Source organism: Leuciscus leuciscus (genome assembly GCF_965113295.1).
Source record: "Leuciscus leuciscus genome assembly, chromosome: 9".
In the NCBI taxonomy this organism is placed as follows: Eukaryota; Metazoa; Chordata; class Actinopteri; order Cypriniformes; family Leuciscidae; genus Leuciscus; species Leuciscus leuciscus.
Window position 1 is genome coordinate 19,072,802 of NC_138733.1, and position 19,654 is coordinate 19,092,455.

At 36.9% G+C, this 19,654-nt stretch overlaps 1 protein-coding gene across 3 annotated transcripts; it reads left to right on the forward strand.

Annotated features, from left to right (window-relative positions):
- The first annotated feature begins 692 nt into the window (after positions 1–692).
- On the forward strand, positions 693–12,974 carry nkapd1 (NKAP domain containing 1). 3 transcript variants are annotated; one of them, XM_082179643.1, is made up of 6 exons: positions 693–716; positions 9,681–9,759; positions 9,854–9,930; positions 10,020–10,175; positions 10,284–10,337; positions 11,254–12,974. In XM_082179643.1, coding segments are annotated over exons 1-6 (774 nt in total). In that variant the 5' UTR covers positions 693–714; the 3' UTR covers positions 11,660–12,974. The 3 variants fall into 3 exon arrangements, with proteins under 3 accessions (XP_082035769.1, XP_082035771.1, XP_082035770.1); XM_082179644.1 differs by lacking the exon at positions 693–716 and adding an exon at positions 9,194–9,289; XM_082179645.1 differs by lacking the exons at positions 693–716; positions 9,681–9,759 and adding an exon at positions 9,190–9,289 and having other exon boundaries at positions 9,792–9,930.
- The last annotated feature ends 6,680 nt before the right edge of the window (positions 12,975–19,654 follow it).

Consider the following 19,654-nt stretch of genomic DNA (forward strand, 5'->3'; position numbering starts at 1 on the left):
TGGAGCCTGTGTGAACATGTCAAGTCTAGTCTGCATCCTGAGTGAGATGCTTTTGACCATGCTTGCAAAATGTGTATGGGTCACCTAAAAACCTGTTTCTTCTTTCTTAACTCGGCAAAATACTAAATTATTGTCTTCATCAGGGTGCTAATTATATAATTATAGACTCGATAAGTATCTTTACTTAAAAAAAAAAAAAACTTCAAGAATCAAGAATGTAGATAAGAATCAAGGGTTGTTCACCTAGTGGTAAATCACGGAATTCGCGAACTGTCTCGTTTGCCTGAAGAAGTAGCCTAGCTATACCAACTAGACCGCTCGAGCACTTTTCTAATTTGGACGGTAAATCGACAAAAATAACGCCTCATGTCTTTATGTATTCCTGTATTATAGATTTGAATTGTAACATCAATTTATTGTTTAAGATAATTTGGATTAACTGTATGGAGAGGTTTGTGGCCTATTGTTCTCATAGCACATTTCACATAATGTCTTCACATTTCACACACAGCATCTATATGCATGCTATATAACACTATTACTTTTGTCTCTGTGTGTGTGTGTGTGTGTGTGTGTGTGTGTGTGTGTGTGTGTGTGTGTGTGTACAGTTACTACAATAGATGGCTGAGCTGTTCTTTTTATTTCATCAGCAAAGAGAATTGAGAACTGCTCACATCAAAAAAAAATTCCCTCTTGTCATCAAAAAGACACTGCATGTGAGTGTCTTTTCCCATCTTTGTTTTAATATCAACTCTATTGTTTTTAAGATGATGCAATGACTGCCCCTTCTTCACAATATTGTTGTTGGGTACTGCAGCTCCTATGAGAAGATCCACATCTGCTGACTGTCAGTCATCATATTCTGTTTCATTGAGCTCTCAATAAACACCCTGACACTGAATGTGCTTTTTGTGGTCTTATAACTTTTTCTCATGAACCGATTTCATTTAGCAGACTTACCAAGCTTAAGTGCGACAACCACATATCCTGTGCTTGCAACCTGCAGATAAACATATCCTGTTTGCATCTTTCTATATTGTGGGGAAAAAAATGCAAACTATCTTTTTATTTTTTTATTTTTTTTTATTCCAAAGACAAATGCTATTGTTAGCACAGAGTTTGCATTTTTTTTATTTTCAATCCCTCCCCAACCAACCCAGAACAAACTGCCTTAGATGATGTTAATGAACAGTAATGGTACATAAAATAAATAAATAAATAAATAAATAATTAAACTAATAACTAGCAAGAATAATGATAATAATGACACAGCAAAATTATATTTTAAAAATAAATAAATGAATAAATAAGCAATAGTTAAATAAATTAATAAAAATTTAATAAATGTAATAAAAATGTAATAAAATGTAGCGAGAGAAAAATAGTTGGACACCACAATCAAAGGTGTAACAGTGATACAACAGGTATAATGACATAAACCCTACATATTAACACATGTAAAGGTACCTAGCATCAACCACCACGAGAAAAAGAAAAAGAAAAAGTTACAATATCAATGTAAATTCCATTACTCCCCAGGAAGCACGTTTATGGCAGAGAAATATGATAATAAGGGTTGCAAAACATATATGGGAACCTCTAATTAAATATTTAATATTTTCTAAGTGAAGGTATAACATCAAATCCTGAAGCCAGTGTGATGCTTTTGGTGGGTTTGTATATTTCCTATGTAAAAAAAACCCCGTCTGCGAGCCAATAAGGATGCAAAGGCAATAATGTTTAGTTGTCTTTGAGTCAGACTCGTTTCATCACCTGGAGTACCAAATATAGCAAATTCAGCACATGGCTTCAGTTGTACTTCACATACTTTAGAGAGTGTATCAAATATGGTTGACCAGTAAATAGTGAGTGTGGGGCACGTCCAAAACATGTGAGTAAGATCTGCTTCTCCAGTGTGACATCTTATACAGGTCTTGTCGAAAGTAGGATTAAAAGAATCAATACGTGTTCTGCTTGCACACGGTGCAAAACCTTGAACTGTATTAAACTCAATCGGGCACAAGAGGTACCATTCACTCTGCGTAGGGCACTGCTCCAAAAATCCTCTGAAAATACTATTCCAAGCTCTTTCTCCCATCCACTTTTGCAATATCTTTAAGCTTGACATCACAATGGCATAGCTTATACTGATAATGCAGGTATTTGTTGGTTTCAATGTAGTTTTTAATGAATTATATATTTCTCATTGGTTACAGTAATTTACAAATGAAGCCTAACCATTACAATTGAGTTGACCCTTTTGATGCATGTTTCATTCAGACAGATTGATATACTATGTTAACTTTCAACAATATGTTTGTTCTTATACAGCAAGTATAAGAACAAACATGCATGTTATACTTTATTATGTAGGCATTTCAATGTGTTGCCATAACCAAAACATTGTCAGAGACTGCCAAACAATATACAAAAATGAGGTTGAAGTGAATAACCTTGAGTTACGACCTCTCATAAAAATATCAGCTCGGTGAGAAGAGATCTACGTAGCATTAACAAGAACGAGTAAATAGCGAAGTCGCTCAAATCTATTTATTCACTCACAACAGAAGTCACAATAATAACGAACATACCAACCAGGGAACGAAATTGTACAAAATAGACGACAACAACTAACAAAGAAAAAAAACTAAATACAAATATAAAGACACTTGTTTGCTGGCTAGCCCACAAGATCTGTCGTCGCTCTTCTTTCTCCTCCTCGTTGGCGTTTATACCGGTATCAATCAGCTCCATCAATCAGCCACTCAAATCACAAACAGGTGCGTACACCTAAGAGAGAGATAGCGCACGTACACGGTCCAAAAGGATAGAGCGACGCCAAGAAAAACAAGGGAGGGACAAAACAAAGAAAACAGACACAGACCAAGCCACCGACCGTAACACCTTGATCATATCAATACAAAAGCACCTGTCTGGGAGGGATATATTAGACAGACGTTAATAGTCCGTTTTTGAATTTAATTTGTTGGAAGCAGGAAAAAGGGTCCACTGAAAAGATCACTGGACCATTTTGACAAGGGCCAAATAGTGATGGCTAGACGACTGGGTCAGAGCATCTCCAAAACAGCAAGTCTTGTGGGGCGTTCCGGTAGTGGTTACCTATACCAAAAGTGGAGCAAGGAAGAACAACCGGTGAACCGGCGTCAAGGTCATGGGTATCCAAGGCTCATTGATGCACAAAGGGAGTGAAGGCTATAGCCCGTCTGGTCCAACCCCACAGAAGAGCTATAGCTCAAAAGTCTGAAAAATCTGCCCATGATAGAAAGGTGTCAGAACATAGTGCATCAGTTTGCTGTGTATGACTGCGTAGCTGCAGGCCAGTCAGGATGACTATGATGACCCCATTTCCACCGCTGAAAGTGCCTACAATGGGCACATGAGCATCAGAACTGGAGGTCCAGAAGGTCATCTAGTCCGATGAGTCCTGTTTTCTTCTAGATCAGGTGGATTGTTGTGCATGTGTCATTTACCTGAGGATGAGATGGCAGCAGGATGCACTGTGGGAAGAAGGTAGACCAGAGAAGGCAGTGTGATACTCTGAGCAATGTTTTGCTGGGAAACCTTGGGTCCTTCATTTGGATGTTACTTTGACATGTAGTACCATGTTGCAGACCATGTACACCCCTTCATGGCAATGGTGTTCCCTGATGGCAGTGGCCTCTTTTAGCAGGTAATGCACCCTGCAAAGAATTTTCAGGAATGGTTTGAGGAACATGACAAAGAGTTCAAGTTGGCCTGCAAATTTCCCAGATCTCAATCTGATTAGGCAAGGCAAGGCAAGTTTATTTATATAGCACATTTCATACACAATGGCAATTCAAAGTGCTTTACATAGAAGAAATTAAAATAATAAAAAGAAATACGAATAATTAAAACAGTTTAGAAAAATAAAATAAAATACAGTACAGTACAGTACAGTACAAACAGTCGGACGAACAGCTCCACAGTGCTCATTCAGTAAATGCACAGCTAAACAGAAGTGTTTTGAGTCTGGATTTGAATGTGACCACTGTAGGAGCACATTTGATCTCTTCTGGAAGCTGGTTCCAGCTGCGGCTGGCATAATAGCTAAAAGCGGACTCGCCATGCTAAGAGTGAACCCTTGGTATTTCTAGCTGATATGATCCTAATGATCTGAGTGATCTGTTGGGTTTATATTCAGTGAGCATATCTGCAATGTATTGAGGTCCTAGGCCATTGAATGATTTATATACCAGTAATAATACTTTAAAATCAATCCTAAATCTAACTGGGAGCCAGTGTAAAGACCTGAGGACTGGTGTGATATGTTCATATTTCCTGGTTCTGCTCAGAATCCTGGCGGCAGCGTTCTGTATGAGCTGCAACTGTCTTATGGTCTTTTTGGGAAGGCCAGTGAGGAGTCCATTACAATAATCCACCCTGCTGGTGATGAAAGCATGCACAAGTTTCTCTAAGTCTTGTCTGGAAACAAAGCATCTAATTCTTGCAATATTTTTGAGATGATAGTATGCTGATTTAGTTATCGCTTTGACATGACTACTGAAACTAAGGCCTGACTCTAGTGTCACCAAGATTCCTGACTTGATTTTTAGTTGTTTGACCCCTAGAGAGAAGGTATGCGTTCACCTTGAGAACTTCATCTTTGTTTCCAAACGTAATGACTTCAGTTTTGTCTTTGTTTAACTGAAGAAAGTTTTGGCACATCCAACTGTTGACTTCATCAATGCATCGGCACAGGGAGTCAATGGGGCTGTAATCGTTAGGCGATAGGTCTAAGTACAGCTGTGTGTCGTCTGCATAGCTGTGGTAAGTAATTTGGTTCTTTCTCATTATTTGGCTCATTGGGAGCATATACAGGTTGAACAGGAGTGGCACAAGAATTGAACCTTGAGGGACTCCGCATGTCATGGATGTCCACTCAGACTTATGGTCTCCTATACTCACATAATAACCTCTCCCATCTAAGTATGACCTGAACCATTTTAGGACTATCCCAGAAAGCCCCACCCAGTTTTCCAGCCTGTCAAGAAGTATGTTGTGATCGACAGTGTCAAATATTAGAGCATATGATGTTCTGGACCAACAAATCGGATCCATGGAGGCCCCACCTTGCAACTTGCAGGACTTAAAGTATGTCAATTGTCAATGTCAGTTGACTTAAAGGATGTCTTGGTGCCAGATACCACAGGACACGTTCAGAGGACTTGTTGAGTGCATGCCTGTTTTGGCAGCATGAGGAAACTACACAATGTTAGGCAGGTGGTTTGTTGTGCATGGCTGATCTTAGCCTGACTACGTCAGACTTCGTACTTCCGCTCAATTTCAGTTCGCTTCTGTACTCAGTCTGAGATAGCGACCTATCTCTCAGTTTTCCTCCGGCCTGAAAACAGCCGGCCAATCAACGAAAAGAGGGCGGGCTGAGAGCCGTGACGTAGACGCTGATTGTACCGTGGATGCGTAGATTTGCTTCACATAATCTGCAAAGGTCGTTCACAGCCATGTTCACTCCGGTATTTCGCTCGATGGTTTTGTTTTCGCATCATACATGTGTTTACAGTGGAAGTTAGATGCGGCTGAGCATGCGCATAACACACGCCATAACCAAACGTTATGTGATTGGCTTACGGGTAACCAATGATTTTAAACTTCAGACAAGTGCCCCCCGCGAGAAAGAAAACGCTTTTCTATTATGCCCTTCCAGACTCTGTCTACGAAGCAAAGCGAAGTAGCAGAGTTTGGTATTACCAGGCTGATCTGCGTATATATCATGAAATTCGAAAGAGAAAGTGTTTCTCTCATATTTTAGGACAGGTTAGTCAACATGTTTTGCATTTCTTGTCAAGGCATGTCAGCAAATTGTTTACTTCCTTGTTTAGTCTTTGAATACCTGTAGTCTCATGTTTTTGTTTCCAAATTTCAATAAATGTTTATCCTCTACTGTCTACTCCATGTATATCTTGGTTTTTGTATTTTTTTTTAAATTAATAGATATTACAAATTCTCACATAAAATCATAGATGATTATACTTCATAGATATTACAGAAGTATTATACACTACTATAGAAATCTTATAGGATTACTATAGTTCTTTTTCGTAAGGGATGTAGACAAATCTGTCCTCCTTTCCGGTTCTGTGTGTTTATTAGGAAGGATGTAGAACTTCAATTCATAATTTGTGTACAGAAAACCACACAGCAACTCTTCGGCATGATTGTCCCGTGTATTTCAATTAGCGCCAAGGCAATGTTTTCCCCCATGGGCTAAATTCACATCACGTGACGGGGCGTTCCCGGGGGCGTTCCCAGACCAACCGTCTGTATGTATACTTAATTTCACTGCCATAGACTTGGTCACCAGACTTTATAAAAAGCATTACTGAAGTACAAACAAAGTGTAATATAACTGTAGTGTACAATAAATAATATTTATTTGCTTAGGCTACCTGTCTATTAACCCTCTATGGTACGGTGTTGCCTCCAGGCAACATAGTCTACTTTAGCTTTTTTTTATAAAAACAAAATAAAATGTAATTGTTCAATGCTCTCTAAGGGGAGGGGAACTCAAATACTAACCAAAGAAAATGCAAAAGAGTGGTCACATGACCCACAGGGGTACATTTAGTTCCCTCTTTCAACACATGTGCACATGTCACATGGCTCCATATTTTCTCCACTGAAAAGGGCATTTTTCACTAATTTCTGGCCAAATAATCAGCCACAAAAAATCAGAGTCACCTTCATTGGTAAGTAAAGAAGTATTTTCAAAAAACTTTACATTATATATCATCAAATTTATCATAGGAAATTACATAAAACTGCTTGTTGCCTCGAGGCAACATTGTACCATAATGGAATCACATAAGGCCATGCCAGGCATACTACGTATATATACAATTATATTTTATTTGTAAGGAAAAGAGTTTGAATTATCTAAATGTATCTTTATTTTTGCAAACTGAAAACTTGGCATGGTTTGACGGGACATTTGGCCACTATAGTGGGTAATCGGACAAATAGTGGGTTTGTGGGAAAGGGGCGTGGCTTGGGAGTGGTCAGCAGGGGTCGATGGGGTATTTGGCCTCTATAGTGGGTAATCGGACAAATAGTGGGTTTGTGGGACAGGGGCGTGGCTTGGGACTGGTCAGGGGGGTCAACGGGACATGTGCCTACTATAGTGGGCAATCGGACAAATGGGTTAGTGGGACAGGGGCATGGCTTGGAGCCGGTCAGGGTGAACAGGACATTTGGCCACTATAGTGGGCAATTGGACAAATAGCGGGTCCATGGGACGGGGGCATGGCTTGGGACAAGTCAGGGAGGGTCAACGGGACATTTGGCCACTACAGTGGGCAATCGGACAAATAGTGGGTTAGTGGGACGGGGGCGTGGCTTGAGACAAGTCAGGGAGGGTCAACGGGACATTTGGCCACTACAGTGGGCAATCGGACAAATAGTGGGTTAGTGGGACGGGGGCGTGGCTTGAGACTGGCGGTGGGGTCAACAGGACATTTGTCTACTGTAGTGGGCAATCGGACAAATAGAGGGTTAGTGGGACTTGTAGGGGTCTCGTATTTCGGGGGGTTCCCGACGGGCCCCTGGAGGACCCCACACGGGTCATTAGGTCGGCCGGGGAGGTCTTCCAAATGTTTGATCTTGCTGTTGTTGAGGCCTGGCCTTCATATTAGGATAATGTTATAGTGATTGTAAATGTTTTACCTTGACACAGCATGTTTTGATGTTTTTTAATGTTTTGATATGATAACTTGATGATATAATGGTTTGTAGTACTTGCGTTCCACGATGGTACAATGTTGCCTGAGGGCAACAGCTGGATAATAAATGTTACTTTTTATTAAATATGAAATGTGTAATTCAATAAAAACTTGATAAATCTGTTTGTTCAAGTGTTTAGTTAAATAAATTGATGTTTTCAATAAATATATAATTTTTTTTCTTCATGAAAATGTCAAATGTTTAAATTTGTCCATTGTGGTACAATGTTGCCTTGAGGCAACAAACTTATAATTAATAAATAAATAAAAAAATTATGATAATGTTTATTGATATTGCTATAGTGTCAAATTTTAAGCAGGAAAAACATAACAAATATTTTTTTTCTCACTGATATCATAATGCGTACCATAGAGGGTTAAAACACATGCGAGAGCAGAGTCTCTGTGGACAGATCAAGTCTAAATTTTTCGCGAAGCTCTCCCCATCCTGAAAACGCCACGCCGATATTAATCCTTTTTTTATTTCTCCCAAAGCCTGCTTGCCTAAGTTGATCTATGTTTACGGTATTTTGGATTTTCTGTACTCGCCTATAATTCTATAATCGTGGACCATGATGACTGATGACTGAACTTTTGGGATAATGTAAGTACACAACTGAATGAAATATATCACACTGTTTAAGTGGTTTTTGAATATTTTATTATAAAATTCTTACATATTGCACCTTTAATTACTCACCCTCATGTCGTTTTAAACCTGTAAGACAGAAATCTCTCAGGTTTCATCAAAAAGATCTTCTTTTGTGTCCCAAAGATGAGGATGAGTAAATAATGACAGAATTAACATTTTTGGGTGAACTATCCCTTTAAATCATGAATATAGGTGTTTTTGCATTAGTGCAAAATATAAAAGAGCTGAGAGGTCATTTCTCTTTCTTCGGTCTCAATGAAGAAAGATTCCTTATATGAAGGGTATAAGGAAAACGCATCAGAAACGGTTTGGGGGATTCCAGTAGAAGGAAAACGCATCGGTTTTGGGGATTCCAGTGTAATCAAAATGTTTATGTTTTACTTAAAAATTACTTTCAGTTAAAGTTTTATTTCTCTCTTTTGTGGCCTTGCTAAAATGCAGTTTCTACTGGATGAGGATGTGGAGTGATGTATTTCATCATCAAGGGTATTGTTGACGCCATTGTGCATTCCATTATGCACCTAAAACCTACAAATAAAATAAAATTGAGAATTTCCATAATATTTAGCTAATGTGTGTCATTTTTGTTTATCATAGATGTTTATCTTAACACTTAGTGAAAAACATAACTTTTCTTTAAACCTTAAAAAAAAAAATTTCAGGTTACTTTCAGATAGTTTTCATATATTTAGATGTATGTGTATAAGAGTAAAATTACGGCTTTTATTATGAAAGTCACTTATTCACGACTTGTATTTTGAAGTAACTCACTTGCGTAGGCAGTGCAGGAAGTTATCTACTTGTTTTTTGATGCCACGTTCACGTCGCTCACTACAATTCAAATTTATTGATTAATAGAAAGGTCAGTTCATCCCTTATTTTGTTTTGAAACGTGATGTTACTTAATATGGACAATTCCTCTCTTTACTTTTTTTAACTGTACTTTTACTAAATAAGCCTTTAAACGGTTGTGTTAGCTAGAAGGAAAACATCGCCAATAGTGAAAGTCAATAGAGCTGCTGCCATGCTCATGTTTAAAGGACAAAACATGACAAGCCTGATGATTATTTTGATTTTTTTTTTTCATATCCAGCTCATTTGCTTGGCCTTTTGAATTTAGAAAAAAAGTGAAAGCCAATAAGCTTCCTATATTAGTCTAACAGACATAGTCGTGTTTCTAATCATAGTTATGTAGCGTGTATATATATGAAGCTTTTGAAACATTAAACTCTGCTGTGGTGTGTTGTTTAAAGGTTTGATATCATGTCGAAGGTGTCTATGGGTAAAGTGCTGCTCCGAAATGTCATCAGACACACAGATGCCCATAACAAGGTGTGAACTTTTATGAACCATTTTTATTTCAGATGTATATAAGCTGAAATCTATCATGAAATTAATCATGGAATGATTAAACTTCTAACTGCAGATTCAAGAGGAGTCTGAGATGTGGAAATTGAGGGATCTTGAACGACAAGCCACATCCACTCATTTCCCAAAGCACAGGTGATGACTGATGGCTACAGGCATCACAACCTTTGTTTATTGCTCCTGATGTCTTTTTCTCTTTAGTGACAAATGTAATTCTCACTTAGAGGCCGCATGCACTGTGACCGCAATTTGGGCGACTCGGAGGGGTCCATGCGAGACCGGCTTGGAGACAGGAAAGATGTGATGTCCGAGAGAGATGAGAGGGAGGCACAATACTGGACGCGAAAACTATATGAGTTTGAAGCCAATGATCCTGACAGGTATTGCTGCTTGCTTTTGTTCTTGTGGTGTTTTAATTATTTTGTATGTTTGAAACATGAAACAAGAGGCATTTCCTGTGATCACAAAGCTATGTTCTGTCTCCTCAGGTGGGGCCACAGTGGCTTTAAGGAGCTTTATCCTGAGGAATTTCATTCTGATAGGTAAGGTTTCCTTCCACCTCATAAATGTTTAGCATATTGTTGTGGAGTTTTTAAATAGCAGGGGTCTTTAACATGGTCTGTGGTGTTACTGCAGGGGGTCCATTATTGTTTGATTATTACATTGGCATGCATTGTTGATCTTGGATAAAAAAAAATTTAAACGATTGTACCTTTTTTTTTTTTTTTTTTTATCAATTAAATTTTATTGAAAGTACAATTAAAATGCAATGTACAAATATATATATCTTTACATCAGTCATGTTTTGTTTTTTTTATAGCTATGCAACGTAACTAGCTTGTAAATAAAAAAGTTAAAGGGTTAGTTCACCCAAAAATAAAAATTCTGCCATGTTTTTTGCCTTGAAAGTGGTAGTTACGTAGGCTGTCAATGGAGGGACAGGAAGCTCTCAGATTTTATTAAAAATATCTTCATTTGTGTTCCAAAGATGAAAGAAGGTCTTATGGGTTTGGAACGACATCAGGGTGAGTTATTAATGACAGAATTTTCATTTTTGGGTGAACTATCCCTGTTATTGAGTCATTCATTTTCATTTTATCTTAAAAATAAATAATTTAAAAATGATTCTAAATATTCTAGCAGTAAAATGTAATATACAAATATATGTACATTCTTAATGATTGTTTTTGGTGGCTTTCCAATGTAACCATCATGATAAAGCATTTCAATACAAAGGTTAAAGACCCCTGGTTTCATTCTGATGTTACTTAATTTGCTTCTTTAATATAAAATATAAAATAATCTTAAATATAATGTAATATAATTGAATGATTTAAAATAATTTTAATTATATAGATACAGAATCAAATTGTTTAATAATCTAAATATATTAGATTATTGAAATATTCTAGCAGCATATTTTTTCGTTGAATAATACATTATATTCATTTATTCCAGAAAAAAAGCCTGCGATGATAGTAAACACAGAAGGAAAAAACACAAGAACAAACTACATGATGACATAGAGAAGTCTTCCAAGAAGTCATCTAAGAAGAAGAAAAAGAAAAAGGAGAAGAAGAGGAGGAGAACTGTGGCCTCGGGCTCTGAGAACTGCAGCGATGCGGAGGATACCGCGAAGAGGAAACAGAGGAGGAAGGGAGGTAAAAGCAAGCGTAGCAAGAAGGAGCACAAAGACAGAACAGAAGACAGCAGCACGGAGGACAGCCGTTCAGACACCAGGACGAGAACGAACAGGAAGAGAGACTGCCCTGAAATAGACACACTGGCCGAGCCTCAGCGGAAAAAGCGGAAAAACTGGAAAGTGGCGAACGAGGAGAGATCAGAGGAGAGCTCTGATGCTTGACTTTTCAATCTTCCTGGCTGAACAACTAGGCTTACTGTAGACACATTTTTGTAATCGTGCATCTCGTTCATATTTAGGAGACTCTGATCGTGGGTCTGGAGTCAATAACTTGATCTTTATACCTCTCCAAACAGACACATTATGGCTTTGCATTATGTTTGCATCCATGCGAATTTGTCTAATTTTATGAGGTTATATTTTCTGAACATTTTAAATATCTTTGAATGTTTTTTATTCCTTGTGAGACTGAACGATTTTTATTGCCATAGAAAAAACTCAGGTATTTTTCTGCCATGTGTGTAATTGAATTAAGTGAAAAGATATTTTTTTTAATATACTTGTATTCTATGATACCTTATTCTTGAACCTACCAGTTACAACAATCTTATTTAATTTTTTTTGCCAAACAGCATTTGTGTGTTAAGTGCAAAGTTGCCCAGAAGGTGGCACTTTTGCACTATCAGACGACAATCTCAAAGCGTATGGCAAGCCGTTTTAACATTTAATCCTTAGTACTAGTATCTATTTCCATGCTACTAGTACTTATTTTTTAGACATTAGGATCTATTCCATTAAGTTCTAGTACTTATTAATTAGCTACTAGTGTTTATTCTTTAGCTAGTAGTGCTTATTTTTTAGGTACCAGTACCTTTTTAAAGATACTAGTACTTATTTATTAGATACTGATACTCATTCATTAGAGACCAGTACTTATTTATTAGATGCTAGTACTTATTTCGATAGTGACTATTCTGTTGTGACTAATAACACATTTCAAATGTTTGCCATTGACTTATATGGGAACCTGTCATTCATATATCAACTATTCAGTTTTGACTAGTATTCCAATTATGACTAGTACATATTTTTTTTTATAATAGTCATTAGGTACTAGTACTAATGAATAAGCAACCAAAGAATAGGCGTTAGTAGGCCTACCTAAAGAAATTGCACTAGTGAATAAGCACTAGTACCTGGAATAAATACTCGTATCTAAAAATCAAGTAAATAGATATTAGTAGGCCTACGTATTAAGGATTAAATGTTAAAACGGCCTGCCATACAAAGCGAGGCTGCCTGATTGTCTTTTAACGACTTGTTTTGTACGTTCGCTTGTAAACACCTACAGTAAATGATATTTCACTACTGTTTACTTCCGACATTTACGGATAATGGCTACTTCCCTTTGCTAATGTGTGTGTGTGCTTTCACTGATTAATGTGCACTAAACTACCAAAGGTCAAGCATTCATATCAAATTAAATGGAATTATATCATTAAAGTTGCCTTTGGAAGCAACGGTTATTTTACCAGTAGTTAGTAGAGTCTTGTTGTGTCAGTGTTTACCGTTATTGTTGCTCACTTACACCGAGTCCACGTGAACTGTACGAGCGGTGTGTGTGTGTGTGTTTATGTATATGTATATGTGTGGGTTGAGTGACCCCTCATTATTCTGATCACCGGCTGCCATCTTCCGCTGTAAACACGGAGCAGTCGCCGTAAAGAACATTGCGTCTCTATGGCAATGAACAGCGCCCTTTCCTATCAGCCTGGCTGCTGGCACGATGACTCAAAACAACTCTGAAAATGATCAAACACTTTCAAGCTGCCAAGCTTCATAATTAAATCAAATTAAATGTGGCTAGCTTTCATCAGCCGAGAGTAAGGTGTTCCGTGTCTTCGGTAAAACGGTCACTAACACGCGCAGCTCAGGGGAACACGCTGTTCTTACAGTTCGTTTAGCTGAGGGCAATTTCATTCAGGCTGATCCGGTAAAGGTTATGCCCTTTTGGTCTCTTCCGATTTGACTGCGATGTGGTTTTTGTCCAATTTAATGCCCCTTTGACATTAAACCAAAAATATATCAGTAAAAAATAAATAAAAAAATACTGTGGGAGGAAAAACAGACTAAACAAGCAGTTTCAAACTGCAACAGTTCAAGAGTGTTGTTTTTCTATTAGTTTCATGATACATTTTTTAACATTTAATGGGCTGAAAATGGGAAAGAGTGTCGTTAAAGCTGTTGATAAAGTGTTATCTAGCCTATACAAATTAATACCTAAAATGTTTTTAAAGCCTATATACCATCGTTTTTATAACAGGTTGTTTTACAAAAACAGATGAATCTCACTGTAGGGAAACTCATTTAGGCCAACAACAAAACAGTTTCCTACACTAGGAAAGACTGGGATTGGTGGGGTAACACTAATGGTCCATCATTAATAAGTACTATGCAGGAAGTAATGAAGGACTTATGAGTAGTTCTACATTAACACCTCAGCTACAACTATTAACTAATATGGAAACGATATTAACTAATCAGTAAGTAATATCGAATTTAGGACTAAGATAGTTCCTTTAGGTAATCAATAGTTACTTAATGAGATTGGCATCATTAAGAACTAATAAGTAATTATGACAACTTATAAAGAATGACTAATTAATTACTAATCACAACATTATCGTGTCTGAGACGTTAGCAATTATCTTTTTATTTTATTTTTTACTTTTTTTACCTTCAACGTGGTCATAAAATTCATCACTACTTACTCAAGTGTTACCTAGTCACTCTTCAAGGACTATTATTTTAAAATGAAAAATATGTTTTTCACTTTAAAATAATGGTCCAGATCACTAGTAGTTCCTGCATAGTGACTAGGTAACACTTGAGTAAATAGTGATGTATTTTATGACTATTTTCATAGAAAAAATTATGAATGATTACGTCTCAGACACACAATAATGTTCTTTATAATTTGTCCTATAGGTAATCAATAATTACTTAATGAGATTAGCTTCATTAATAACTATTAACTAACTGACAAATTACAAAGAACATTATTGTGTGTCTGAGACGTAATCATTCATAATTTTTTAGAATTAACATTTTAGAATTTTTAGATGCTGAAAAAAATAACATTTCAGCTACTACTATTAACTAATAAAGAAACAAGCTTAACTAATCAGTAAAATAATCTCCTAAATTTTATATTACTTAGGCTACTGATTTATAATCCTACATTCATAATCCTACAAAAATGTCAATTTCATGAACTTTTACATTGGCTGTTCTTTTGAACTTTCTATTCTTTAAAGAATCCTGAAAAAAACTTTTGGTTTCCACAAAAACAAATGTTTTCAAAATGGATAGCCTTAAGAAATGAGTTTCTTGAGCAGCAAATAAGCATATTACAATGATTTCTGAAGGATCATGCACTGAAGACTGGAATAATGATGCTGAAAATGTAGCTTTGCATCACAGGAATAAATTACATTTTCAAATATATTAAAATAGAAAACTGTATATTACTGTTTTTATTGTATTTTTGATCAAATAAATGCAGCCTTGGTGAACATTTTAAACAGTATAACTGAACATGTTCAGTCACTATTCAATCTTTTGACATAATGTTTTGATTAGTTATAAATAATTGATCTTTAAGTTTAACAAAGAACAATCTTCCCCTGTGGGATCACTTGCTTTCTGTTTGTTCAGTAAAAGTCTGCACAGTTGAGGAAGAACCTCAGTAAGTTTGCCTGCAAGGAAGAACACTGATCTCGCATCACATGTTTTTATTTGATACATTTCACATTACTCTTCAATTACACAATTATGTGGGGTATATGTTCCTTCTTAATGTATTAATGTCAAAACCATCTTAGCCATGCAGGTAAATCTAATGGGCGATTAATCATTCTTTATTGAGTTCTGCCGGCAGAGTATTTCATACTTACGTCATATTGGCGTAGAAAGAGATAAGATGGCATTACCAGAAATTAGGTTGTATTATGTCAAGCTATTCCTTGCAACAGTTTTGAGTTATGTATGATCTTTTGGTTTGGCAGGGATTATGTGGCGTTATGGTTTCCAGAGGATCTGTGTGCATCACGGTATAAATTACATATAGAGATTAAACTAAAGTCTGCATGTGCTTTTTGCTCTTCCTTGACATCATATCTGTGAGTCACCAGTCATGTGATAAAATCCCATTCAGGTTCATTGTTGGCGGTGGTTGATAAGTAGGCTATCATTTATCAGACCTAGAAAAAGATCATATCCTGAACATGATTACAATAGGCCAAACAGAGGAAGTGACACATCCTCAAAGTTGGTATTGAAATGTATAGTGATTCCCTCCAGTAAGTTTCACTATGAATCACGTACTTTATTGGTGATGTGGTCAGACTCCATCACTCCAGTGATGTGGTCATTCATTTTGCATCAATAATAGTTTCTCACCGCAAGAATAAACGATGGCAGACATTCATTATATTTGTTCATTCTTTATCCAATGCAGCTTATAAACTAGGTAAAGGTGTGGGCAAAAAGGTCCATTGTCCATAGTGTAACAATGTATGTAGTATAGTTCACATTAGATGTCGCTTTCAATTCTAGCAGCTAGCTTTCAGTTGGTCATCAAGCCAAAATCATGTGACTAGCATTGCAAAATTAGCAGAAACAGCGGTTTTCTACTGTTTCCCCTCCCCCTTTAATTAGCAATTGGGCTGGTTTAGTTGTGCAGACCTGGCAACCCTGCCAGCTGTTGAAATTCCTGATTGCATTGATTACAATTATAAAAGTGCAGTAGGCTTCTGCATGTTCAGCGAATTTTCATATACAAAATCCAGTCAGTTCAATAGGAATCCATACAATTATGAATTTCGGTTGAAAGCGTAAGTTTTCTCATTGCAGACTTCGCAACAGGTTTAAGCTGTTTGAGTGTGGTTTCTGTGTGAGTTGTGCTTCATACATTGCTATTAACAATAGACAATCAGGGTTGCCAGGTTTTACAAAACCTGCCCAATTGCTAATCAAAACTAGCCCAATCAATAAAAATTGCATTTGGCGGGGAGGGGGTGGTGGTTGGTTTTGCTTCAACCTGTGGATTACAAAAACTACTCTCGGCAACAGTGTAAAAGTAAACCAAACCCGTTTGAAAACCACGGACTTGGCAACAATGCAGACAATGGACCTTTTTTGTGCGCAAAATTTTGATACTGTGACCAGACCACACCTTTAATGGATTTTAAAGGGATTTTGCACTGAAAATTTTCCAAACAACGGTAAATGTGACCGCAATTTAATACTTATTAACTTACTGTGGTACTGATTGCACTGTATTTGATTTTTGAATTCTTATTCTAAACTGTTTTAATATATTACATATAATATTACTATATTATTTTTAATTCTCACCATGTTCTTTTTTTATTACTTTAATTCCTTCTATGTAAAGCACTTTGAATTACCAGTGTATGAAATAAATAAACTTGCCTAATACTATTAGTATCAAGATGGTCATAAGTAGGCTTTCTAAAGTGCAGAAGTGAATGCAGCTAGCTAATTTAGCATAGAAAACCCATTCAGACTCTTATTATACTGTTTAAAATACCACAGTTATAGCTAATATATCTCAAGGTGAAGTCAAATGACGTGGTTTAAGCATGGTGGACCCCGTGGTGCTCATTAACATGCCCCTCTGCTGAGAACCTTTCAAGGTTAATCGACAGCTCCTGCAGCCAGTGCTCTGAACACACGCTATTTCCCGGATCGCTCTCCAAATCAGTTGTGCATCCAGGCTGACCCTCTCACAGACTTTACTTCAATTAGCCACCAAGTGAATCATGGGTCAATCTGCTCCCGTTGCCATGGCAACCTTACCTGACGTAAAAGATTTGGATTCTCTTGACAGTGCTGGAGGCTACACCAACATCTCTGCTGAGGATGTGCATATTATGTGGGCACGCATTCAAATGAAGCATTCTCAAATGATAATATTTTGAAATACTTATCTAGCAAAACTGGAAAAAGAGCAGTCACTCAAGTGTCCTCAAGTATTCATCATTAGATGTGGATAAATATTGAGCGTTAAACACACAATAACTTGACCCTGACATCAAGTTAGAAGCTGCTTCATATATAATTTCTTCAAATTTGATTATAACTAACCTAATTAAAAAAAAGAAAAAGCAAAACCTGATGGTGGAATATTTTGGGTTGTTCCCAGAGTGTTTCTATGTGGTTGTTCTAAAGTGTTTTTGTATTTAAAGGGATACTCCACCGAAAAATGAAAATTCTGTCATCATATACTCACCCTCATGTTGTTTCAAACCTGTATGAATTTCTTTCTTTTGCTGAACAGAAAGGAAAATATCTAGAAGAATGTGAGTAACCAGACAGTTTTAGATACCATTGACTTCCATAGTATATTTTTTTTCCTACATATTAATTATAATCTACTACAAGTGAATACCTAAAAAACAAGTCCACACCATACATAAGAATGAATAAATACGTAAATATATATATGCGGAATTTAAATGTAAGTAGCCTACAAATCAGTTCATTGTAACCTTTAATATTATAGTGACGTACCAACTAGGTTCCCTGTAGAGTTTACACCATTAGCTGAGAGATTTTTTTTCCCTATGTACTGTATCTGGTAGGCCCCAATTAATCTATATCGAATCGATTTTAAACGAATCGCAAGCTTGTGAATTGACATTGAAATCAAATCGAATCGTGCAATTTGTGCCAATGCCCACTCTAGTTGCCACAATAGGTACTAAAGACTTCTGAGAGGTTTTAAACATGTTGATGTACAGTATAGCATTTTTATTCATCAGTTGTTAGGGCGTTCTGAGTGGTTAATGCATTGCTGGTTACTAAAGAGTTCTGAGTGGTTTCAACATGTTGTTAGGCAGTTTCTAAGCTTTTCTGGTTGCTTGTTAAGGCTGACTAAATGTTTTAAACTGTGTAATGAAAGTCTTCTGTAAAAATTGGACCAGACCTATTACCTCATTACAGCATGGGTTTCATAAAAGCACTTGCATGACCTTTGCCACAAAGATCACACTCTGCTGTGTTGTTTCATAACATAAAAGGTTTTTGAGCAAGCAGTCCCTTGTGTTCAGACAGTTCAAAGTAATCCAGGGCACATTCAGGCCCACAAAACACCATCAGCACCATGTTTCTTCATCGCCTTTGTTAAACACGCATAGGCCTCACGCTGTGACGTCAGTGCAAGTCTTTGCCATACTCAGAAAAAGGAGGAGGAAATGGATGTATGATCCAGGGGGAAACAGCTTTCAGAGCTTTCAAGAAGGTTTGATTTGAGCAGTCAACCCCCTGCCCTCCCTCACTTTCACATCCCTGCTATCACACCTCCGCCTGCACAGCCTTATGGGACGCAGGTTTGACGTCAGCGTGTGTCAGCTCAGCCCATAGTCTGCCTCTGCTGCTAAATGACTGCAGTAATTGATTCAGAAGAGCAGAACGAGCCTCAGCTAATTGGTCTGTGGCAGCAGCTGCTCCGTTTCTGGTCTCTCCTCAAATCTTCTCCCAGTTCACGTCAAACATAGCAACGCACTTTTATAAGCTGTGCAAATATGAGGGGAAGGTTGGCCGTACATCATCTGATGGATGATTGAAAAGTGCTTTGCTCTGGAAGGTTCTGCAGTTTCTGTTATCGGCACGTCACCGAGGAGAAGTGGCATTTTTGCTTCTACTAGAACAACTAGAACAAGACAACATAGTTTATTTGCTTTTGGTGATCTTCAGTTTATATCAACAACTTGCAATCTTGTGCTCATCTTTTGCTAAACAAAAATCCTGTTGTTAAGTTGCAAAATAGTTGCAGAATGGTTTGTGTTACCTCTGTGATAGTGGAACAATCTTTTATTTCCACAAAAAACCTTTTCTGGTTAACCAAAAATTGTACATTGTGCAATGACTGTAATGTGCAACCATGTGTCTTTTTATATATTCATTCATATATATAAATATAAATATATAAATATATAAATATATATATATATATATATATATATATATTCAGACCATTTTAATATATATATATATTTTTTTAGTGCTGTTGAAAGGCATATATGGATTAAAGGCCCATTCACACCAAGAACAATAACTATAATGATATATTAGCATATCGTTCTGTTTATTCTACATGCATGCTTTCTGCCACTTTAAAAGGTAAAGCTC

What these genes read in the sequence shown, in the direction of transcription:
- nkapd1 (XM_082179643.1), top strand. An exon ending in ACTCATTTCCCAAAGCACAG is followed by an intron (nt 9,931 to 10,019) that starts GTGATGACTGAT and finishes ATTCTCACTTAG; the next exon opens with AGGCCGCATGCACTGTGACC. An exon ending in GAAGCCAATGATCCTGACAG is followed by an intron (nt 10,176 to 10,283) that starts GTATTGCTGCTT and finishes CTGTCTCCTCAG; the next exon opens with GTGGGGCCACAGTGGCTTTA.